This window comes from Toxotes jaculatrix, chromosome 9 (genome assembly GCF_017976425.1).
Source record: "Toxotes jaculatrix isolate fToxJac2 chromosome 9, fToxJac2.pri, whole genome shotgun sequence".
Lineage (NCBI taxonomy): Eukaryota > Metazoa > Chordata > Actinopteri > Toxotidae > Toxotes > Toxotes jaculatrix.
This window is the reverse complement of record NC_054402.1, coordinates 19,448,938-19,470,093: the sequence shown is the minus strand read 5'-3', so window position 1 is coordinate 19,470,093 and position 21,156 is coordinate 19,448,938. Positions and strand designations below refer to the sequence as shown.

At 40.6% G+C, this 21,156-nt stretch overlaps 1 protein-coding gene across 2 annotated transcripts in view; it reads left to right on the top strand.

The window, feature by feature from the left end:
- LOC121187582 (galactosylgalactosylxylosylprotein 3-beta-glucuronosyltransferase 1) overlaps positions 1-21,064 on the top strand; it is a 68,280-nt gene extending 47,216 nt beyond the window's left edge. Inside the window, exons 3-9 of one of the 2 annotated variants that reach the window (XM_041046890.1) lie at positions 4,079-4,252; positions 7,246-7,388; positions 10,016-10,087; positions 10,193-10,704; positions 16,744-17,040; positions 19,849-19,957; positions 20,273-21,064. In XM_041046890.1, the coding sequence (XP_040902824.1) occupies positions 7,277-7,388; positions 10,016-10,087; positions 10,193-10,704; positions 16,744-17,040; positions 19,849-19,935 (1,080 nt within the window). In that variant the 5' untranslated portion in view covers positions 4,079-4,252; positions 7,246-7,276 and the 3' untranslated portion in view covers positions 19,936-19,957; positions 20,273-21,064. The remainder of the gene's footprint in view (positions 1-4,078; positions 4,253-7,245; positions 7,389-10,015; positions 10,088-10,192; positions 10,705-16,743; positions 17,041-19,848; positions 19,958-20,272) is intronic. The other variant, XM_041046892.1, reaches the window with a different exon arrangement.
- Positions 21,065-21,156: the final 92 nt, after the last annotated feature.

Below are 21,156 nucleotides of genomic sequence, written 5' to 3'. Positions count from 1 at the left end.
AGCACTCCCTGGTCTTAAAACACAAGACTGCTCTCGACTACGCCAAAGAGGCAGCCTCTAATTGTTTGTCTACTATATTTTACAGTTTGCTAGAGTAGAAAGACAAAGTAATAAACTAAATAAAGTAATTAGAGAGTTATTGCCATCTGCAATTTAGAATGTAGAAAGACAGGTATAGTCTAAACTGACTGACTATAAACTGCGTAGCATTTCGATTTTTCTGGTCAATTAGTAGTTGTTAGTTCAAGCATTAGTCGACTATTTGTCACACATTTATGATATTTATTTGATCATATAAATAAATATTTTTTGGGGGGGGGGCATCAGAAGACGGTTTGAGTTCCAGAGCTGAGAAAGAATGTGAAGAGTAACAATGATAATGCTGTTCTACAGAACAGAAAAATACAAATGTGCTTTTAAAATATAAAATTCTTCAAGTGCACACACAAAGCGAGCTGCCTGTTAATGACACTGGCAAAAGTAGTAATGATTCTTCGCTTATTTATTTTTTTGTTTTTCCTGTGACCAACCGACCAATCCAAACTTGTTGACTAAGACTCTTCTCATCGACTAACATTTGGTTGGCTTTTAAGGGTCAGCCTTAGGAACATTGTAAGTAATCAGTTTGCATTAAATTTGTCAGTGCCACCAAGCCAAACGCCCGTACATTTATTAAACTTTGTGATAATGTTATGTTGATTCTGTGCCTTTAAATCCAAATCCAGGACTATGTGAGAAACAGATCACCTGCTATTGGCTTACTGTACTTCAAAAGCAATTAAGCCTGTTAAAATCAATGCCCACAGAATCAGAATTCACTTTTAATGACACCTCTAGGCGAAGCTGCTTTTTGGGCTGTGACAGTAACATCAATAATGATATATTGCAGAGACTTGTCTTCTAAGTTTCCCTAGATAGCCCTGAAAACTGTTCTGGGCTTTACCAAGTTGGTCGGAGACCAATGAATTCATAAACGAAAGCGAATGATTGGACATACCAGGACACACTATCTCCAGAGAGCCTTTCCTCCCTGCCGACTGCAGAGTACATCAAAATGATGCCATGGCAAAGCAAGCAAGGAAAAGATGATGTTATTATTGGTCCTTGGGAAATAGGAGATGGTCAGGGCCAAGGGAGCTCAGAAGTCAACCACGAACTTGATTATGAACTTGTAAACTTGCCCCTGCTTCGTCTTTGAAGGTTCAGCTTTACAAATCTGAAGGAGAGGGGGAAGAAGGAGAAGAAAGAGGGAGACTGTGTGAGCCAGCAGTGCTGACCTGATGGCTCTCATATACTTCTCACTGAGAGGGACGATGTAATGACTTATCAAAGTTTACTGTCTGATGCTTATTAAAGTATTTTTATGGCCCAAGCAACAGTAATGCATTTCAACAAACAGCACATCTTTAAACATTTTATTTTAAAATACATATAACCTTGTTTCTCTGGAGACTGATGCTACTTGGGTTTAAAATGTTCCTGTTTTAAGTAGTTAGAATTTACTTTATTTACTTTCACTACAATTACTGTAAGAGGATTTTAGATGTTAAAGTGTGCACTGCAGGAAGGCTGTTTTAAATGCAAAAAGCTTTCACCCAGTTCCTTTAAAAAAATGTCCTTCGCAAAAGTCATCTCAGTTACAGAAAGGCTATGAGATAAGATTTCCAGATATTCAGAGATCTGAGGAAATAAAACCATATAAGTCGTATACAGGAACAATATGGGAATTACTGTCTGAGCTCAGTAAAAGCATCCATGAGTAGACTGCTTATGATAATCATAAGATCAATGATCATAAAAAGAGACAGCCTGCTGTGTAAAACATGGTCTTAAAAAAGTGAGAACATTAGACCCATCATTTTTTTATCTCATACAGTACCATTTTCACTGACACACTCAAACCAACTAGCGAAACGTATTGTTTTCACCCCCCCGATTCACCTTTTTGGGGGGTAATGGTGTTAGTTCAATAATCAGTACAACAATTTTCACACGTGGCATTGTTGCTGTGATTCTTTATTAATCAGCGGCAGGTGTTCCCTTCACAGCTGGTTAACTCGTGCTGATGTGAAAGGCTGTCAAGCTTCATTGTGTGCCATTGGCTGCTGCACTGTGTGGTGTGGGACTGACTTTCCGTGTTTCTGTATTCTTGCCACATCACACAGTTCAGATGCCACAGACACAAACAGGACACCTGGGTGCTCGTGGGTTACCGAGGCCTTCGCTGCCAGTCCCTTTTCACACATCTGCTGATGTTACCTATTTGTTACGATTTTACAGCCCAATGACAGCAGAGATGGAGGAGCGTTCTGCATCAGTGTAAAACAGATTAGAATAAAACTGATGAGAAGGTATTGAAGAAACAGATGCAGTATTGTTTATGTCTTTTATATCTTTATCATCCACTTTAAGTGAGGAAAACATGCTTTATGGTAAATTTTGAGTCTACAGCCACACTAGCGGCTCTGTGACAGCAAAGAAGTGCTGTGAGCTAAATGTTAATGCTTGCACGGTAACGAGTTTATTTACATTATACTGAGCGGTCACCAAAATTATTACAATATACTCTCTAAAACCCTGCACTAGCATAAAAACAGAAAGTAGATAAGTAATTTCAAGTTGAATCTTTCTTTAAAAAAATAACCAGAGACATTAATCATGTTTGGCTTAACTCAGCAACAACTCTGTGCCAAAGATGAAGATCAGGACTTTTTATTGGCTGCATTCATATCACAAAACACCCATTTTTCAGTACTGCATATGCTATACACAATGAAATTATGAGTTCCAGCTCCCTTCTGCTGGCAGTGCTTGTTTTTGTTTTTCCAAATATTTTCTTTCAAAAGTGTTTAGCTCTGAGACGATGCATTGGCCTGTTGGAGGGTCTGAGATTTTGGCAGGTTGTTGTACTATTCTGTGTTTTCCTTCTGTTTAGCTCCATCACAGGCCATAGAAAAGAGGAGTGTGTTACACAGAAATCAGAGCGACAACATTGTCATTGCCAGCTTGCATGCATGACAGTACCTGGCAGCAATTGTAAAGCCTTTCTATAGCTGCTGTTTAGTTATTCTATTTGTTTATTTATTTATTTGTCACCACAGCTTGTCGCTGTCATAAAAAATAAAATAAAAAAACAAATACAGCAGAAGCTGCAGTAACCCACGAAGAACATTTCTCGTATTCATCTTTTGCTCCTTTCTTCCCACCCCCTGATGTCACCCCTCAGAAGCATGATCCTTCAGCTTGAGAAATTGGACAACGAGTCGGGGCAATCTGAAAATAGATTGTTCTGAAATTTAGTGCACATCAAGCACAAACACCCCCTACTGCATTGCTGGGTCACAGGCAATTTGCCTTTTTTGTACAACAGTGTGACTCAGTAGAAATGATTCTGGGACTCCTGCTGTTTATTCCCCAAAACATACATATTTGCAGTTTAGATGATTTTCTATCACAAAGCCCCGAAAAAAAAACTGTCTTAGACCATCCAGTTCTGGAGCTGATGCAGCGTGCAGGCATCACTGGCTGAGTGAAGCATAAGCCTCCATAGAAGCAACGTTCCCTCAGATGTATTTGAATAAGACATGATGCCAGTTTATTTTTATAACATCCCCCACCCCAGACTGTTGGCAAGCAGTGGAGTTGTGACTAACCCTCTTCCAGTTTTCACATTAGACATAAAAAAAAAAAAGAAAAATATGGAGTGTATGTCTGTGCACTGCAGATTGTTGTCAATGAGGTAAAATCACATATAAATGCACACATTATTAAACATTCGACATAAACTGAGACACTGCACTGTAAAGCACACCAGATTCCTTCTGTGAATCTGAATAATGTGCAGCAAAATTAGAGTTATTTACATTATACTGATGTGTTTCTGCTCTGCTGCACTTTGAGCCCCAGCTCTTTCTTTGATGTTAAATAATACATAGACGTCACACAGAGCCACACCGCTCATGAAGGTGTCTATGGCCAAGAAACTCTGTAAGGCATTTGACTGGTAGACCCTATCTACAGAAGCACTCGCAGTCTGTCAACACTGAATAATCTTCACTGAAATGTCCTTATCTTCCAGGTCTGGACTTGGAGTTGCCTGTCTGCGTGAGTAGACACGGCAAAGGAAGAGGAAAAGGAAATGGTCGGCTGACGCGTCATGGAGGATGTCACCGTTACGTAGCTGGTCCAGTGTGCGGTGTGGCCTTCCCAGATGCGCATCACCAGTGGTGCCATGATCCAGTTATAACTGTGGGTAAGTATCCAGAGCTTTTTTGTTTCCCATTCATATGATTATATTAACCATGTGAAAGCAATTTTACTAAAGGGGCATTCCACTGATTTTACACATCAAGGTGAATTTACTGGTCACAAGGTGTATATTCATTCTGTGACAACAGTTTTATAAGGATTTTTGTGGCTCTGGACGAGCTTTGTCAATCGATCAATTAGTCAATAACCTACATGATGATGTCATAGCAATATCGTCCACATTATCTCAGCTTTGGAGTAGAGACTAGGAAATTTCAGAGAGCTTACGTTACAAAGGCGTGGACATTCACTTGGCAGGAAAGGTCTAACAAGAGATGCTATTGAGTTGCATAATGGGAAATGTAGGATCCAGCACTTTTTTGGAGCTTGACCGATAAAGGTGACTAGAAGGTCAGGTGTCAGGAAGTTTCTCATAAATCCTCCAACTTTCAGGAAGTGTAATATTAAATTAGTACCTCTTACTTCCCAGTACTAAGGGCATGTTTACAAGGTCAAGAAATCCATTTCACTTAAAATGTAAGCAATAGCAATGCTGTCTCATGGGTAGATGTTCAGCATTGGGGGGGATTGTGCTCCCTGAATGCCTTCCAGATTACATGGCAATTTACAGACAAGAAGTATTTTTCCTTTAAGAAATTACTGTATTTGCTGCTGATCCAGAGTAGACATTTCTTGTTTTCACTTTTGAGCCTTTGTAAACGTGTAAAGTAAATGTAATTCAGGTTACGATGAAAAGGTCTAAAAGGCTTATTTTTCTTCATCTGTAGCATTTACATGATCAAACCTTTTTCTTTAACAAAGCACAAAGATTAAATTTTTTTTCATGTGGTGCTGGAAGATTAGGCACCTTCAAAACATGGCTCAAAGGAAGGCATTCATTGGGTTTATCACTGAAATTCCCACCATTCGTTCAAGAACTTGGCATGTGGGTAATGTCATTTTCTGTATAACTCATTGTACTCCTATATAAGCATGCAGAGCCATGCACAGTAATATTTTTCCATGGAGGACTTTGCTGTAAATCACCTCTCTGCTGAAAAAAAAAATACAGCTTTAAAACTCTGCAGAACCAATTACTTATCAGTAGAAACCACTTATGGTGTACGGTTTGTATCAGAACTATTCACACTTGAAGCCTGATGGCTCGGGCATTAATGGTGTATTTATTTACAGAGCTCAATAAACATAATTGGCATGTGCAATTATATCAAGCCTCAATATACCATGCCACCATCCCCAGCAGTGGGAGCAAGATCACTGTGGAAAACGCGATGACTTGTTTCCTCAAGTGTAAAGCTGAGAATAATACACCTGTGCACCTGTGCACCTGAGCATGTAGATGAGCTCTGCAGGCATGAAATACAGGGAGTGGAAGCTGAAATATAATGTAATCTGAAGCAAGAGAATTCTTATACTTTGTAATAATGTTTGTTGAGAGTGTGTCGGAGGTATTGATTCAGGTTCAGTGTTCATTTTCAAGGTTTGAATGAAAGTTCGGTAGCCTATAAGCTGTTTGAGTGGCGTTCAAAGTGCTCATGTTATTACATGCTTCTTTATTTAATATCTCAATACAAACAATGTTGAATCATTGTCCATTAGCTGGACAATTACTTATTTATTTATTTATAACAACAGCAACTTCACAACAAAAAAAAAAAGTTTTTTTGTTGTGAAAAAGTTTCTACTAGTTTAATTAGCTACATTGCCACAGTTGACAAAGCCTGTTGTTACAGCTGGCAAAATCATGACAATCCTCCATCATCTACTTCCATCTGTAAACAAAAGTTACAGATTCTGTTGAGGTAAATCTGCCAGGCTAGGACAGAGAGACGGAAATGGTGTACGGCTCAGCCACTGTTTCCATTTCTATTTCAAATTCCACCATTAAGAGAGGGAAAGAAAACAGGTTCAAATAAACAGCACAGATTTAAAAATAAAAAAAAAGAGCACTGCAAATGTTCTATGAGATATGGCAACACATGCAGTTTACACAGTATGTTTGTCAGACCTAAAAATAAATAAATAACTAAATAAATAAAAATAAAAAAAGCAAGGTGTCAGACCTTAACCTTGATTGATTCAAAAGTACATTACATCAGTTCCTAAGGAGGATTTTATGTTTTAAATCAAATTGTTGCATAGCATAAAGAGGAGATCACTTTAAAGAAGCTAACAGTGATGTTATTTCAGTTAATGCCTGGTTAATTTCTTTCATGCTGTAATTAGATTTTTCAAAAGGATACAAAGCTGAACCAAATGATCTGTACTCAGCGGGAAGGGCACATTTGCCAAACAGCCAACCCGCAGTCTGGTGACATCGTTTCCTGCCATTTGGCTGGTGAATAGTTGCAGCACTGGGCATGAAGTCACGTCCCCGTCCTCAGCGATGGCACCAATGAGCTCACAGGGTTGGCAGAGAGGACGAGCGCCTGCTCTGTGGCCTCATCCAGTGGCTTTGACCCTCCCTTCGTTGGCTGACTCTCTTAGTTACAGCTCAAAAGCAAACCTTTTTTTTCTTTAAACTTCTGTATAGCTGTAACAGCATTTACCTGTTTAACTGTCTCATTCTTAATATATTGTGGTAAGGCTGTAATGCAACTGCTTCCGTGACAGAATAATCTTTTAACAGACCGAGTAGAATATCACTCAATTTCTGCGTCACTGGCGAGCTTCTTTTTCATTTTCAGTGTCGTTTAGGTCCTTATGAATGTGGGTGTCCCCCAGTGCCTAATACGGTGGGTCTAGGGCAGTTAATAATAATTAGGGTTCTGACAATGTGCCTCCCATTTTCAGGTAATTGAGATTCCGCAACTTACTGTATGTGCGTGACTCAGAATGTTTAATGAGTCTGGTTTGACTTATTTGTGTGAAACACACAGACATTTTCATGGCAGTTTTTCAAAGTGCCTTGACATGAAACTCCTGCATGTCATGAAATGCAGAATGATAATACATCAATCTTTTTTTCTCCTCCAGGTAATGCCGAGCCAAATAACCAATCCTGGAGATGCCGAAGAGAAGAGATATTCTTGCCATCGTGTTGATCGTGTTACCTTGGACTCTGCTCATCACTGTTTGGCACCAAAGCGCTATAGCTCCACTCCTCGCCATCCGCAAGGGTACGCACTGCACCACACTTCACTGGCAATATCAAACCTGAAGTGGGTCCTTGAATCTAACACTGCACTTCAGGTTTAGACAACAGGCCATTCATTTAGAGGCACTCACTGGCCATGACCATCAGCTTCATCACAACTCAATAACACTTGCCCAGTCATTGCAAACCTCATAAGTGTGGATTATTTATAAGTTACCATCGCATACAGACTTTCATACATTTAGGGCATATTTTTATATCATATATTCAGTCTGTAATTGTTCAGCTGTGTCTAATCTGCATTTGTTTTTCTTCTTCCAATAATAATAATAACCCTGTACAGTATTATGAAACACACGTCTTTCAACAGCATTCACATCTTATCCACTCGCATGCCTTGACCCCTCTGTCCACATTTTCTTCTTTGTGTGACGACCACTCACCAGTTCTTTTACCCATTTAGGTTTAGACATGTTCCCAACTTGTGATATTAATTTCAGAGTTTGTTAATCAGCAATTTGAGATGATACATGTGTCTGCTTGATTAGCTTCATGGAATATCCTGAGTCCACATATAATATCACATGTGCACACCAGTCTGAGTCATTAATACGCACTCATGAGCCTTCCAGTCGTCCCCCAGAGACCACAAACCAACAGTGCGAAATGTCAAGTGTGCTGCAGAGTAAACAAACCCGAATTAGAGCGACAGCAAATCAATAGAGCTCTTTGCCCTCTTCTTATAATGTAATGAATCCACATACAGGGGTTAACAAACCAAACAGGTTTACACACATGACCTGAGGCAGTCTGGACTGAAGATTATTTCGGAATTATTTTAAATATTTTAAGAAACATTATCTACTTTCTCTTCACCAAATATCTAAATTTTATGGTAAAGGAGTCACAATTAAATGCATAAAGTCATTTTATTGTCTAATGGGATTTGGTAAAGACACGATGAAGTGCAAAGGAAAAAAAAAAAATTTTGCCAGAGTTATCTGACCCAGCTCTGCCCACTGGCATCCTTTTGTGTGCGCTTAAAAGAGAAGCTAGAGGTTTTTTTGGCAGCATACTCACTGGCAGCCTCTGTTGAACATCTGGCCATCAGCAGATTGTGTTAATCTATGTGCTGCAGAAAAATCCTCTTTATGTTGGAGGTGCAAATGGAGCTCGGGCAGAACAGTGACAAAGATTGCCATTAGCTGTCGCACAATGAAAAGAAATTAACAACGTTAATGATTCTATAATCATATTCTATCCATCACGCCCAAACTATTGGGGCCAGCCTTTATCGCTGGACAGCCTTTATCACACACTGATTGATTGACTACTGTTTACATGCAAGTCTTGAGTAAGTGAGTACATTCTTCAAAATGAGCCTTACCTTCGTACACATGGAAAGAAATAAACATAAATGTTATTCTTGTGTCATGCAGAATAACATTTACCACAGTAGTGCCCCAGGTGCTGGGATCTTTGATAATCCTGTGCAGTGACTGACAAATAGCCAACATGACCACAAAGGATGACTAATAAGAGAGTCTCACCTGAGCATACTAACTTTTACACACTGATCCTCCTGTATGCTACTCTGAAACAACATCCAGTGGAAAAGCAATACTTAACATAACCTCTTCCACTCCGACTCATTTTTAATACGCCCTGAAAATCGAGCTTTTGGTGACCTCTGTCTGCTTAGCTGTGCTGATGTACAGGTGCACTCCTAACACCTAAAACGAGCCCTAAAATGAAAATGAAATCGTTATAGGTCCTGAACCACACACTGACTTTATGCATACACAAGTGTTGTCTGCCTAAAGCAAAAATCATTTTCTGAGTCTGAAAACTGTCTGCAGCTTTGTCAGCATGGGTCACAGATGCAATGGGGATACATACAGAAAAAACAAGAATTGCTGCTTCCAAGTGTGAAAATTATACAGTTTTTCATAGCCATGTCTGAGCAGATCTCAAAAAAACGCACTTTTAGAAACTGCTATACAACTTTACTATATTATTCTAAATCCTTTAAGATCTATTTCAGTTTACATTTTTGTATCGTATTTCAAATATGCATAAATGTGTAGCAACCAGAAATGCATAGATGAAGGTTTAAGGTTTAAGTAAATTCTTAACCCTTTTCCATGGGGTTATCTATGAGCCAGGACATCTTGGCAGCAGAGCTCTTACCTGTTTCTGCTTGTTTTCGGTAACAGCTGAAAAAAATGTCCAACATTAAGTTATTGCTACTTTCAAACTGCAAGACCCAGCTCACAGCAATCCTAGCAATTTAATACACGCTTAGGCATCTCTGAAGCAAAATGCATGTTAATGGCGAATACTAGGACAATAATTCAGCAAAACACAGTAACTCACGGCTATGTTTACCACAGGGAAGTAACATAGCATGCTATAGAAATGGAGGGGGGGAAAGGCAGAGGATTAGAAAATCTGTGGTGGAGTCTGAATATAAAAAGAGGGCATGTCCACTGGATCAGCATAGCCACATCTTTCTTTCATTATGAAGAAAAACCCAAAGGCATCGCTGGGGGAATAGTGAGTCTCATCTCTCCCCTCCTTCGCCTTGCGCTGTCTCTCTGTCCATCAGCTGTGTTATCCTCTCACGGTGCTTGCTTTCACTTTTTGCAGCCTGTCACCACCTAGTAAAAGAGATCTTTATCATTCCAGAGAGGCTTGCAGTCCGCCACCACCGGCTCTCAGGTACACTTTACCCCCATTGGGTTTAAGTCACCTGAGGCAAATATACAAAGGGCAGCCCAAGGTAGCACTAATGCCTTACATGTCTTCTTATCCCCAAATCTGCAGATGATGGTGTTGAGGGCAAGAGAGAGGCGGGTGTCCAGGCGCAGGACTCCAAGGAATACTGTGCCTCAGATAAGGACATTGTGGAGGTGGTGAGGACAGAGTATGTGTATACACGGCCTCCACCCTGGTCAGATGTGCTGCCTACCATCCACATCATCACCCCCACATATAGTCGACCGGTCCAGAAAGCAGAGCTGACACGGCTGGCAAACACCTTCCTCCATGTCCCCAACCTGCACTGGATCCTGGTGGAGGACTCCCAGAGGAGGACGCCTCTTGTTACGCGGCTCCTGCGAGAAACAGGGCTTAACTACACACACCTCAATGTAGAGACGCCCAGGAACTATAAGCTGCGGGGTGACACTCGGGACCCCAGAATCCCCAGGGGCACCATGCAGAGGAATCTGGCCCTGCGGTGGCTGAGGGAAACCTTCAACGCCAACAGCAGTCAGGCTGGAATCGTCTACTTTGCTGACGATGACAACACATACAGCCTGGAGCTGTTTGAGGAGGTTAGTGCTGATATACAACATTACTGCTGCTGCACCATCACTCATGATCGTGTCATAAACTCTCATTAATTGTAATTCACTTATTTATCAGCAATGACATAAATGCTTGGAACAGAAGAGTAAAGCAGGAAATATTACACACTGTAAACCAAGTATTATTTTACTAACACAGATCAATTGTGACAATTAAAGGTGGCTCTTCACTGACATCCAGGGGCAGCTGCTGGAAAATACGTTGGTAAACGTATGCTTTTTTTTTTTTTGTATTTATTTTTTAAGGAAAATTCTATATTGACATTTCACCGACAAATTTGACAAGAGTCACAACCTCCTACAAACGGACTTGGATGAAGTGGTGTCACACTACTATTTTGGTTTTATTTTGGGGAAGACTCACAAACAGATTGTAAGAAAAGGCACAGGAATATTGCTTGACCTATATAAAATGTTTCTCAGTGCAGTGCTTTGGTGAGTGGACGTTTGCAATTTTATACCAACAGCAAACACTGGTTGGTGCATACATATAGCTGACATTGTCCTTATAGATTTTGTGGAACGACATTTAGAAACGGAAGTTCTGCCCAGATTCTTGCCATAACCCAGTCACCTTTAACTTTAACCTTTAACTTCTAATGTCACACTTTATGTTAAACCTAATAATCTAAAGTCGACACATATCTAAACCATTTGTGATCTTACTCCAAAACGTAGCTCTCCTGTTCGCTGCCAACTCCGCACCACAAAATCCACCTTTCAAATGTTACACCACTGATGTCCACTTGAGCTTCAGAGAAACAAAACCACGCGCACAGCAAACACTGAGTAATTCAGGGACCCTGGGAGATTGAACCATCCCCAGTTGAGACACAACTGAGGCCGACTGGCTCTGCCTGTTTGAAGAGCTTGAAAGCTCAGTAGCCGTTCGTCTAACAGAGGAGTGACTGGCATCGATCAATAAATAGGAGAGGACAGGATACATAGGTTGTACGAACGGTTGAGGTGGATGAAATGTTAAATTGTGACCATGAATTTTTACTGTACAGCATAAATATTTGTTTAAAAAGGGGATATTGCCACTAAAAATTACATGTTTTCTTGTGGAACCATCCCTATGACTTTAGTGAATATATATATGAAGTAGAACAGACAGTATTTTCTAGGGCACTTCCCAACTACATACTGTAGGCGTTTGTGGTAAATCATGTAGGGGGTGGGGGGATTGACCAATAAATTCTCTGTTACTTGCAGCATTTTTTAGCTCTTAACAAGCACAGTCTGAAGCTAGTGGAGAGAAGTTTGGGCGTGTAATCAGTACATCTGAGGCCATCCGTCTTAACATCAGTTGAATTACCTGAGAGGACACGGTCTGGGTCCTCTGGGTATTAGCCTCAAGTCTTGTTAGTAGTGCAGACAGGGTCCGTAGTAAATGGAGCGCCGGGTATTGACGGGGCTTGTCATTACCTTTCTCTGGGAATCAGCCGAAGTGCTCCGTCTCCCTCTGAGGCCCTCCATCACCTCCAGCAGGCCTATTTATGGGTCAGAGTAACGGCCCTAAGAGGGAGCGAGGCGGAGACGGTGAGACGGAAAAAGAATGAGAGTAAAAGAGAAGGTGACAGCCAGCTAGACAGAAAGCAGACAGCTGATTGCAACTACTGTACAGTTTGCTGACACCACAGTAAAAATTCAGTAGTTTGCTGACACCGTAGCGAATATTCAGTGTCTGGCGTATAAGTGACTCCTTAAGTGTGGAAAGAGTAATGTGCAGTGCTCCATGTGTTAAAAATAGGCTTATCATTTTTCTCCTGGTGCATCTAAAGTGAGCTCACTCTTTGTTTTTGAGCAATCACAATACATGTCCAAATCTAACTATAAAAAAGTAGCTAGAGCTAGTTACATGCTAATGAACTGTGCGCATAAAAACAAATGAAATATTGGATGATTGAAGAACAACAACAAAACCTCTTTAAAAAGTAAAACCAGGTGAGACCAGAGACAGTTGTAGCCCAGGCAAAACATTTTCCCTCAGAGCAAATATGTATTGCTTTCAGCAAAAACATTAAAATATTGTTTAGTAGTATTGTTTTCAGATAGGGTAGTAAAAACAATTTAAATGAAATAACGTCACAGTCAAAATCTGTGCTTGTCCTCCGTGTAATAATTGTATTTTAGGTTTACAGCTCACAGCTTGTGATGCTGTATATGGGTTGACAGTAATGAACAGGGGTAGTCGGTGTAAAAGCAGAATGCATCACTTTCATGTAACAGACGAGCAACTACGTGGTGTCACTGTCATGTAGTGTAAAATCAGGGGCAGCTCCTCAGAAAGTGGAAGCTGCTCTGATTCTTCTACCCAGGTGAAGTAAAAACAGCAGAATACTGAGTACACACAGACACACACAAAAAAAACAGTACAACTAAATTATTCTGACTCTGCTGCTTTGTCACATTAGGTGTCTGTTCTCACCTTTCATGGCAGTGACGCAGGAAGACTACAGCAGCTGGGAATAAAGCTGCCTCATAAATCTCATGAATTTTGTTTGGAAGAATTCAAGGTGTTACAAGCTTCTAATACAACAGTTTTTTTGTCCTCCTTGCTAACATAAGCCTACAGTAAAGTGTCCCTCTGTCCCTATAGAATAAATTAAGCATGCTATGAGTCAAGCCTGTGTCTATATCACATAAAGAAAGAAATTCATGAGTCATGTTTGATTATACTTCCAAAGCATATTCTAGCACAGTTATGAAATAATTGCATTGTCGGTTGTGAGCATAAAAATGCTCATTTTTACCACAAATGTATTTAGTATAATGATGGAAGATTTCCATTGAAATGATATAACTCTGTGTCATTGCTCACAGCTTTTTGAGTCATATTTAAATGGAATGGACAACAACTGAAAAATGGACAACTAAAGTTTTATATAAAGGACAATGGGGGGAAAAAAAAAAAAATTTAAGTCACACTGACAAAACCTGTACTAGTTGGGAATTAACATTACATTTTTGCTGCTGACACACTAATTAAGCCTAAAAGTAGGTGGCATTAAAAAGACTTAATTGCTAACCACGCTCGTCCACAGCTCTTTTACAGCGGCAGAGACGTACAGTACAGAGCAGCAGGAGTTCACCTCAGCTGCCACAGCCTGACACAGACACAGTAGTCTTCAGATCCCTTCATATAATAGTCTGCAGCTGCAAAAAAAAATAAAATCCTGACTGGAATCATTGTAATTGAACTTCCATCACAGCCGGTGCCACCTATTCATACTTACAGCCTCCATCTTTCATTCCAGAAACACTTATCAGTGCCTTTATTAAATGCACTCTTTTTTAAGTCATCTTAATGAAAACTAAGAAAAAAACCCTTCATGAAAAATTCATTTCCCACAGTAGAAGTACATCCCTGTAAAGAACTCTATGAATTATTGAGACCTCAGAAGAAATGTTTATGTTTCCTTCCCAAACCACAAAGTTCAAAGTTGCACATGATGAATCTTACAGAAGCTTCATTAGTAACAAGAATATCATGATTTAAGCTATATTACAACAGTAGGACAAGCAAACTACTGAAAAGTTATTGAATTTATGTTAATAGAGGCACTTTAGGGCTGGGACAAATGACTGTTTTCATTATTGATTTATTTCCCCATTATTTTGTAGATCAGAGGTCTTCAACAAGAGGTCCGTGACACCTAGGGGGTCCGCGGAGGTACTGCAGGGGGGTCGTGAAATTTTAGGTTGATTAGACAATTTTTTATGTCTTCTTTATTCCCCCCCCACCCCACCCCCCCACAAATTTAAATGTCTTTAAAAACACGTTAACATGAATTGAACATGGGGACAATTGAACAAGTGTCTTGTTTTGTTTGACCATACGTCAAAATACTCAAAACAATGTAGTTTACAATTATATATGACAAAAAAAAGCAGGAAATAATTTCACTATTTGTGCTTTAAAAATGTAATATTATTTTTGTAATTTTTTGTTTCACCTCTAATGTTCTTAATATATTAACTGATGGTAAGAAAATATATTATACATAATATATTACTGATATAACACTGTGCTCTACTTATTATATGTTCAAAAGAAACTTAATTTGAAATACAGATAGAGAGACAACTGGCTGCTTTTGCGAGCACACTGTGTTCATCAGCTTTGATTTGCTTACTAAGTGTTGTAAAAATACACTTTTAATTAAAATAATGTAAACAATTAAATAAAGTTTAAGTTCAAATCCTAAAATCTAGCTAACTTCAGCACTTTTCTGGTGTTTAGACACATACTGTAATCCCCACACTGTTTGATCTTCTCTCCACCCTGAAGGGCTGATTAATGTACCTGGATGCCTGCCTTCGTTCCTCTGTTGAAATTTGTGATTTCTTTTCTTTGTATTGCCTCTCTGACTACTCTGAAACACGGTCACATCGTCTCTGTGGGCCTCACTCTAAGTGGAGCAGGAACTAGAGCTTAAACGCACACACAGGCACGCAGAAAGAAACTGAAGCAACAGTGAACACACAACTCTGCACAAACACATCACATTCATCAGAACGGGCCAAGAGGAAATTTGTTGCGTGTTCATTTGTTTGGCTGCCAGCAGAAGAGGGATTTGTGCTGCTTTAGGCCTACTCCGGCTGATATTCCCACCAGAGGCAGCAGGCGGAACACTCATTTTCACATTTTCAGTATAGATGGGAAAGTGACAAGCCTCTTGACATAGCCTGCAGAGAGCCTGATTTATGCCTCCTTTTGATTTAAGTCAAACCTGCATCTGCAAGAGAGGCAGGCAGGTGACGTTTGAGCAAAATCTTGGATAGATTCAGTCATGGCCTGGCTACGAAATACCTGGCAACAGTTGAGACAGCCTAGAGGACGGTACTCAGAGGAGCTCCTCAGCATCCAACTGGAGTTTATTTTTAACCATACCCAGGTGTTAATGCAGGGAGAAAAAAACAACAACCACTGCATTGCTGACAAAGCACGTGAAGGACATACAACAGAGAAAAAAAAGAATGTGATGAGAGAGAAATCACGTGGACACGTGCACATAAGCACTTGATCTCTCTTCGGTTCCATTAACACCCAGTACTCATTAAGACCTACCATCCTGCCAAATCTTATCTGGCACTGTCGTTTTCCCTAAAGCTCAAATCTGTGGATTCCCATAAGCCCCCAGCCTGCTTCATGCTGTTCAAATTCTGCTACTCTCTGATCCCTTCAACTGACCACACAGCAGCTCATCAGATCACACACCAATCTAACACAACTGCTCATGTGCAAAGGGAAATTTGCATGTGATTTGCACAAAATGCGTCCGCACGCATGCTCTCATATGCATGTAAGCACTCTAGCCTATAGACACGAGCTGGATACTGTACACACGCACTTGCACACACCTTTATTTAAAATATAAATAAATAAAACTCACCACCAGTGAGCTACCAGTATCATTACATCAGCTACATTGAATTTGATTAAACACTTCCTCTTCCCTCATTATAAAAACGTGCCTTTTATGACTGCAGCAGCTCTTGCAAATGTTACTCACTGAGAAGCAGACAAAGAAAAGGGCGGCAAGATCGTTTGATGCTGGAAGATTAAAGGACAAAAAAAAAAAAAAAGAAGAGGAAGATGGCGGTTCTCTACCTTGAAGAATCTCCTCAGCCAACCAGCGACCAGAGCCACTTGCTCTAATGGCTTGGCTCCTTCAAACCCTCTTGGCACTGTCCGCGTTTACTCTCTTTAGCGATGGTTGTGTGTAATTATCTCATTGTAGGGCAGCTGTTGAACAACGTGTGTGATCTGCCTTCATCTAACAGTGTGTCAGTTTCACAGGGCACAATGGCTGGGTCAACATTCACCATCTTTCACAATGAATAATAGCAGCGGCTCTAAAAACCTTCAGTCCATGCTCTGCTGTAACGCTGGCAGCTGACGGCCAAATACTGTGTCTCACTGTCATGTACACTTTTTCAGATGACTAATCCGCTGTCTTCCCTCCTCCTTTTTTTTTTTTGCTTCTCTCCTCTCGCTAGATGAGATCGACTAGGAAGGTTTCAGTGTGGCCTGTGGCCTTTGTGGGCGGCCTACGGTACGAGTCCCCCAAGGTCAACGCAGCTGGAAAGGTCTACGGCTGGAAGACGGTGTTCGACCCCCATCGGCCCTTTGCCATCGACATGGCTGGCTTCGCCATCAACCTGAGACTCATCCTCTTCAAGCCACAGGCGTATTTTAAGCTTCGTGGGGTGAAAGGAGGCTACCAGGAAAGTAGTTTGCTCCGGGAACTTGTCACACTCAACGACCTGGAGCCTAAAGCAGCCAATTGCACTAAGGTAATTTAATCTTTTTTATGTTTACTACTAAGCAGCTTGACTGGAGCAGTTTGTAGTTCGAGGATTTGCAAAGCTGTTTGTGTGGATGGTAAAACCTGGTTTTGAAGGAATCAACCCTTTGGGGCCAGTGGTATGAACCACTATTGGACCCTCCTATTGCCAAACGGTAACTTAGGTCACAGATAAATCTGAGTTGTACGCAAGGAGTTCCTACCTCTGTAAGAAAGAAGCAAAAAACAAAGTTCTGATACACAAATCTGATGGTGAAATAATTTGACATCTTTGGACCTCAAACAGTTTTATAGATGAAATCCTTGCGGTTTTGTGAAGAATGGGTCGCATGCCTCTAACAGCAAATTTTATTTGAAAGCCTGTGTTTTGAATGTTAAGTCTTAATCAGTGAATAAGTAGCTATAGCTACATGTAGTGGAGAAAAAATACAGCAATATTTTAATTTGAGATGTAGTGGCGCAGAGGTATAATGTAGCAAAGCAGAAGTATCTCAAGGTTGGACTGAAGTACAGCACTTGGGTAAATGTATTAAATTCCTTTCCGCCACTAGTTGTGGGATACTAATATCATAACTTGTATATCAGTGACATTATCTTGAAAACATCTTATTAACTCTGTTATATTTATGAGGACGGAGCCATCTTAATAAAATATATTTCACCAATAGTTCAGAATCACAGGAAAGAAAGTGGAAAAAAAAATCCACAATCTATTTTTCACAGTGCTGAAAGCAGGCCCCCTACTGAATTTCACCCTCAGCAACAGAGATAATTATTATGTTTTCATAAGTTATGTAATAGACAAAGTTGTAGCTTTATGTCACTGCAAGCACGCTGCCTTGGTGGTGAAAGAATCAGTGCTACTCATACACAAAAACACAATGGGGGGTGTGTGAAACTGTGACTTCCCATAAACAAATGAATCAAGAATGTAGCAAAAATTATTTCCAGCAATTACATGTAGTAAAAAGGACTAATTTGACATTAGGAAAATAGGCTTATTTGCTTATTTAATGAGAGTTAAATAGCCTTTCGAGGTGCTATTACGGAGATTTTGGTACATTTGGAAAGAGCAAGGCTGGCTGGTTCCCCTGTTTCAAGTCTTTGTGCTAGGCTAAGCTAACTGGTGCCTGGTTGTAGTTGCAGATTTACCATACAGACATGAGAGTGGCACCAATCTTCTAAGTCTTGGCAAGAAAGCAAGTAAGCATTTTACCAAAATGTTGAACTGGTCCTTTAAAGGAAGACAACATTACATTGAACCATGGCACTTTTCACTATGACTGGGAGAAACGTCCTTGCAACATTACATAATTTGTGTTGTTCAGCAGCAAATGAGGTTCTTTTCTTTTGATCACTGATCAGGAAAAAAAAAATTGCAACACATTGATGAGGCTACTGATTTGCACATCCTCCCCTATGTTCCTCTTCAACATCTACCAGGCAAGAAATCCATGTAGTTCTTGGTCTAAATACCATGAAATATACATATATAATTTTCAGTTAGTCAGAATGTAAACTACTGTAAATTTGCTGCTGAAAAGCTGGTTCTCATTGATTATACAGTATATCTCACCCTGCCCACATGCACCCTTGCACACACTCACACACATATGCACTTGATCGCAGAAGCAGCAGAATCGTTCTTCTCCATGCCCACTCCACCATTCCTGCTTATGGCCCTTGGTCAGGGTCACTTCTCTAAACCTCTCTCTGGGCAAAGAGGAGTCAGCCAGAGGGCTGCAGCTAACCAGTATCCACACCGCGATCATCCTTACACACACACACACACACACACACAAAAATGAGAGATAGAAAGAAGGGAGAGGAAGGGAGAGAGAGAGAGAGACACTTTCAGCCAGCTTTTTCTCCTGCTCTCCTCTAGCCATTCAGACGGGTAAATGAAAAGAGGGGATTCAGGGTAACGGCTGAGAGAGCGGAATTGGAGTTTTTTGCAGGAGTGGGGGCATGGGGGGCAGTAGGGACGTCACACTGATTACAGATGAGCGCAGGGATGGAGAGAAGGGGAGGCAGGGAAAGGGGAAAGAAAAAAATGGAAAGTCGTGCATGGGCATCTCTCTTTCTTTTAATCTACCACTTCAGATGCCAGAGTGACTATTAACCTCCCCCTACACCTGAGCAAAGTGGGAGTGGGCTCCTGGCACATTTCAAACACACCCTATGCATAATTCATGAATGCTGCCATGGCAAGATGAAAGGAAGGAGGGTTCCAACACAGAGGAGAGAGGGGAAAATGAGCTTGACACTTTTAGGTTTACCGCCCCCCTCCCCCCGTTCCCCTTGCTATCCTTTTCCTAGATGTTTGTCCAGTCTCTGGGGCCAAATCAACCCAGTGTGAACACTTGATGGCACAATAGCATACCCAGAAGAAATCTGCAAAGAACTGTGCTGCTACTGCAAAGACAAAGAGCTTTAGAATTATTTTCAGCTGTCATTTGAAGGTTGCCATGATCCTATGGTCAGGAGAGTTCTTCACACAGGCTGAGCTGAGAGGGCTGTGTCACGTTATTATATGTAAGATGACAAACTCCTGCAGTCCCTCTTCATTCCCTACTAATGCTGGGTTCATGCTCAAGTAGCTCTCTACACGAAGACAGACCCTGTGGCGGTGCGGTGCACTTTATGTTCTGTTGGAGCTTTGACCGGAGCTGAATGTTTTGAAGAACATGAGGCAGAGTAGGATCTCAAAGGGAGGGCAGACTGAGTGAGTGCATTAAGGGAACAGCATGTTACTAATGTTACTGTTGTTTGTCTTTCCACGCGGCTTTCTCACCAGATACTCGTTTGGCACACGAGAACAGAGAAGCCTGTCCTTGTGAACGAAGGGAAAAAAGGATTCACAGACCCCAATGTGGAGATTTGACCATTTTCCCCTCAAGACCAAGGTAAATAATTATGCTTTATGAAGTTTGAAACACCTTCAATTACTGAGCTGAACTCTCTTTTCTCCACCAATTTCATTTTTGAGAGAAATGAATTTACAGAGAGAAATGGAAATGTGACCTCGTCTAGTCTGAATACAGAAAGAGCAGGTGTTTCTAATATTTCCTAATAGCTTGTGCATTTATTTTTTAATGTGCTTTCAGTTAGGTGCAAATAAATCAGATGTTGCCTGTTATTAAATGAAATGAACAGGTTCAATGAACATAAGTGAAGCCTTAGTGCTCTTTCTCAGCATATCTTAATCCTTTCCGTTGCAGGTGGAAGGCCTTGGACCTGCGGAGGAAGAAAATGGCCGAGTCGTTTGATAAGTGCAGCCAGCGCTCATGTCTTAATCATCAGAAAAAAAAAAAGAAAAAAAAGGAAGTGGGGGCCTTTGAAGGGGGATTTAATCCTCTTGACTCAATCTGACATTTTTCAAGTGTGAACTAAAACAGTACAAATCATCAGTATCATATTAAAGCACAGAGTAATAAGAGGTGGCGGTCATTGGTCAGGATCGAAGTGCAGAGGAGACCACATAAGGGACGCCTCACAAGGGGTCGGCACAGACAGTCGTGACCTGCACCGTAGGCCGAGGACAACCGAACAAAAGAGACAGCACAACATGAAAGACATACAGCCAGCGGATTCAACCAAACAAGCAGGTCAAAGAATATCCTTCACCTAAATACAAAAAAAGATACAAAAAAAAACACAAAGGAAATAAAACACATCTTGCGTGGACATGTCTGCTGCACATGGTACAAAAGAGAAATTCCTCTTGGATTTAAGGACATGGCCTACATCATCAGCCTGGATGAAAACACGCCTCCAAGGACAAATGTGTCTCATGTGGGTTTTCCTTTGAGCAAACACAAACATAGCAAGGGAAGGAATGTTCTTTTGATAACTATGAAATGTTTGCTTTAATTTTATTTAATTGGTTTGTGTGTTTTGCAAGCACTTGACTTACTTGCTAGTTCAATACTACTGACTCTTACCTACATTTACTCTTGGGTTATCATTGTTCATTTTATAAGTGTCATTATAACTCACACATTTAAGCCACCCCGTACACTTGAAGAGAGACTGCTATTTGAAATATTTCCCTTATTTGTGCTTTGGGAGCTGAGGCGTGAAACATCGAAATCCTAACACTCTT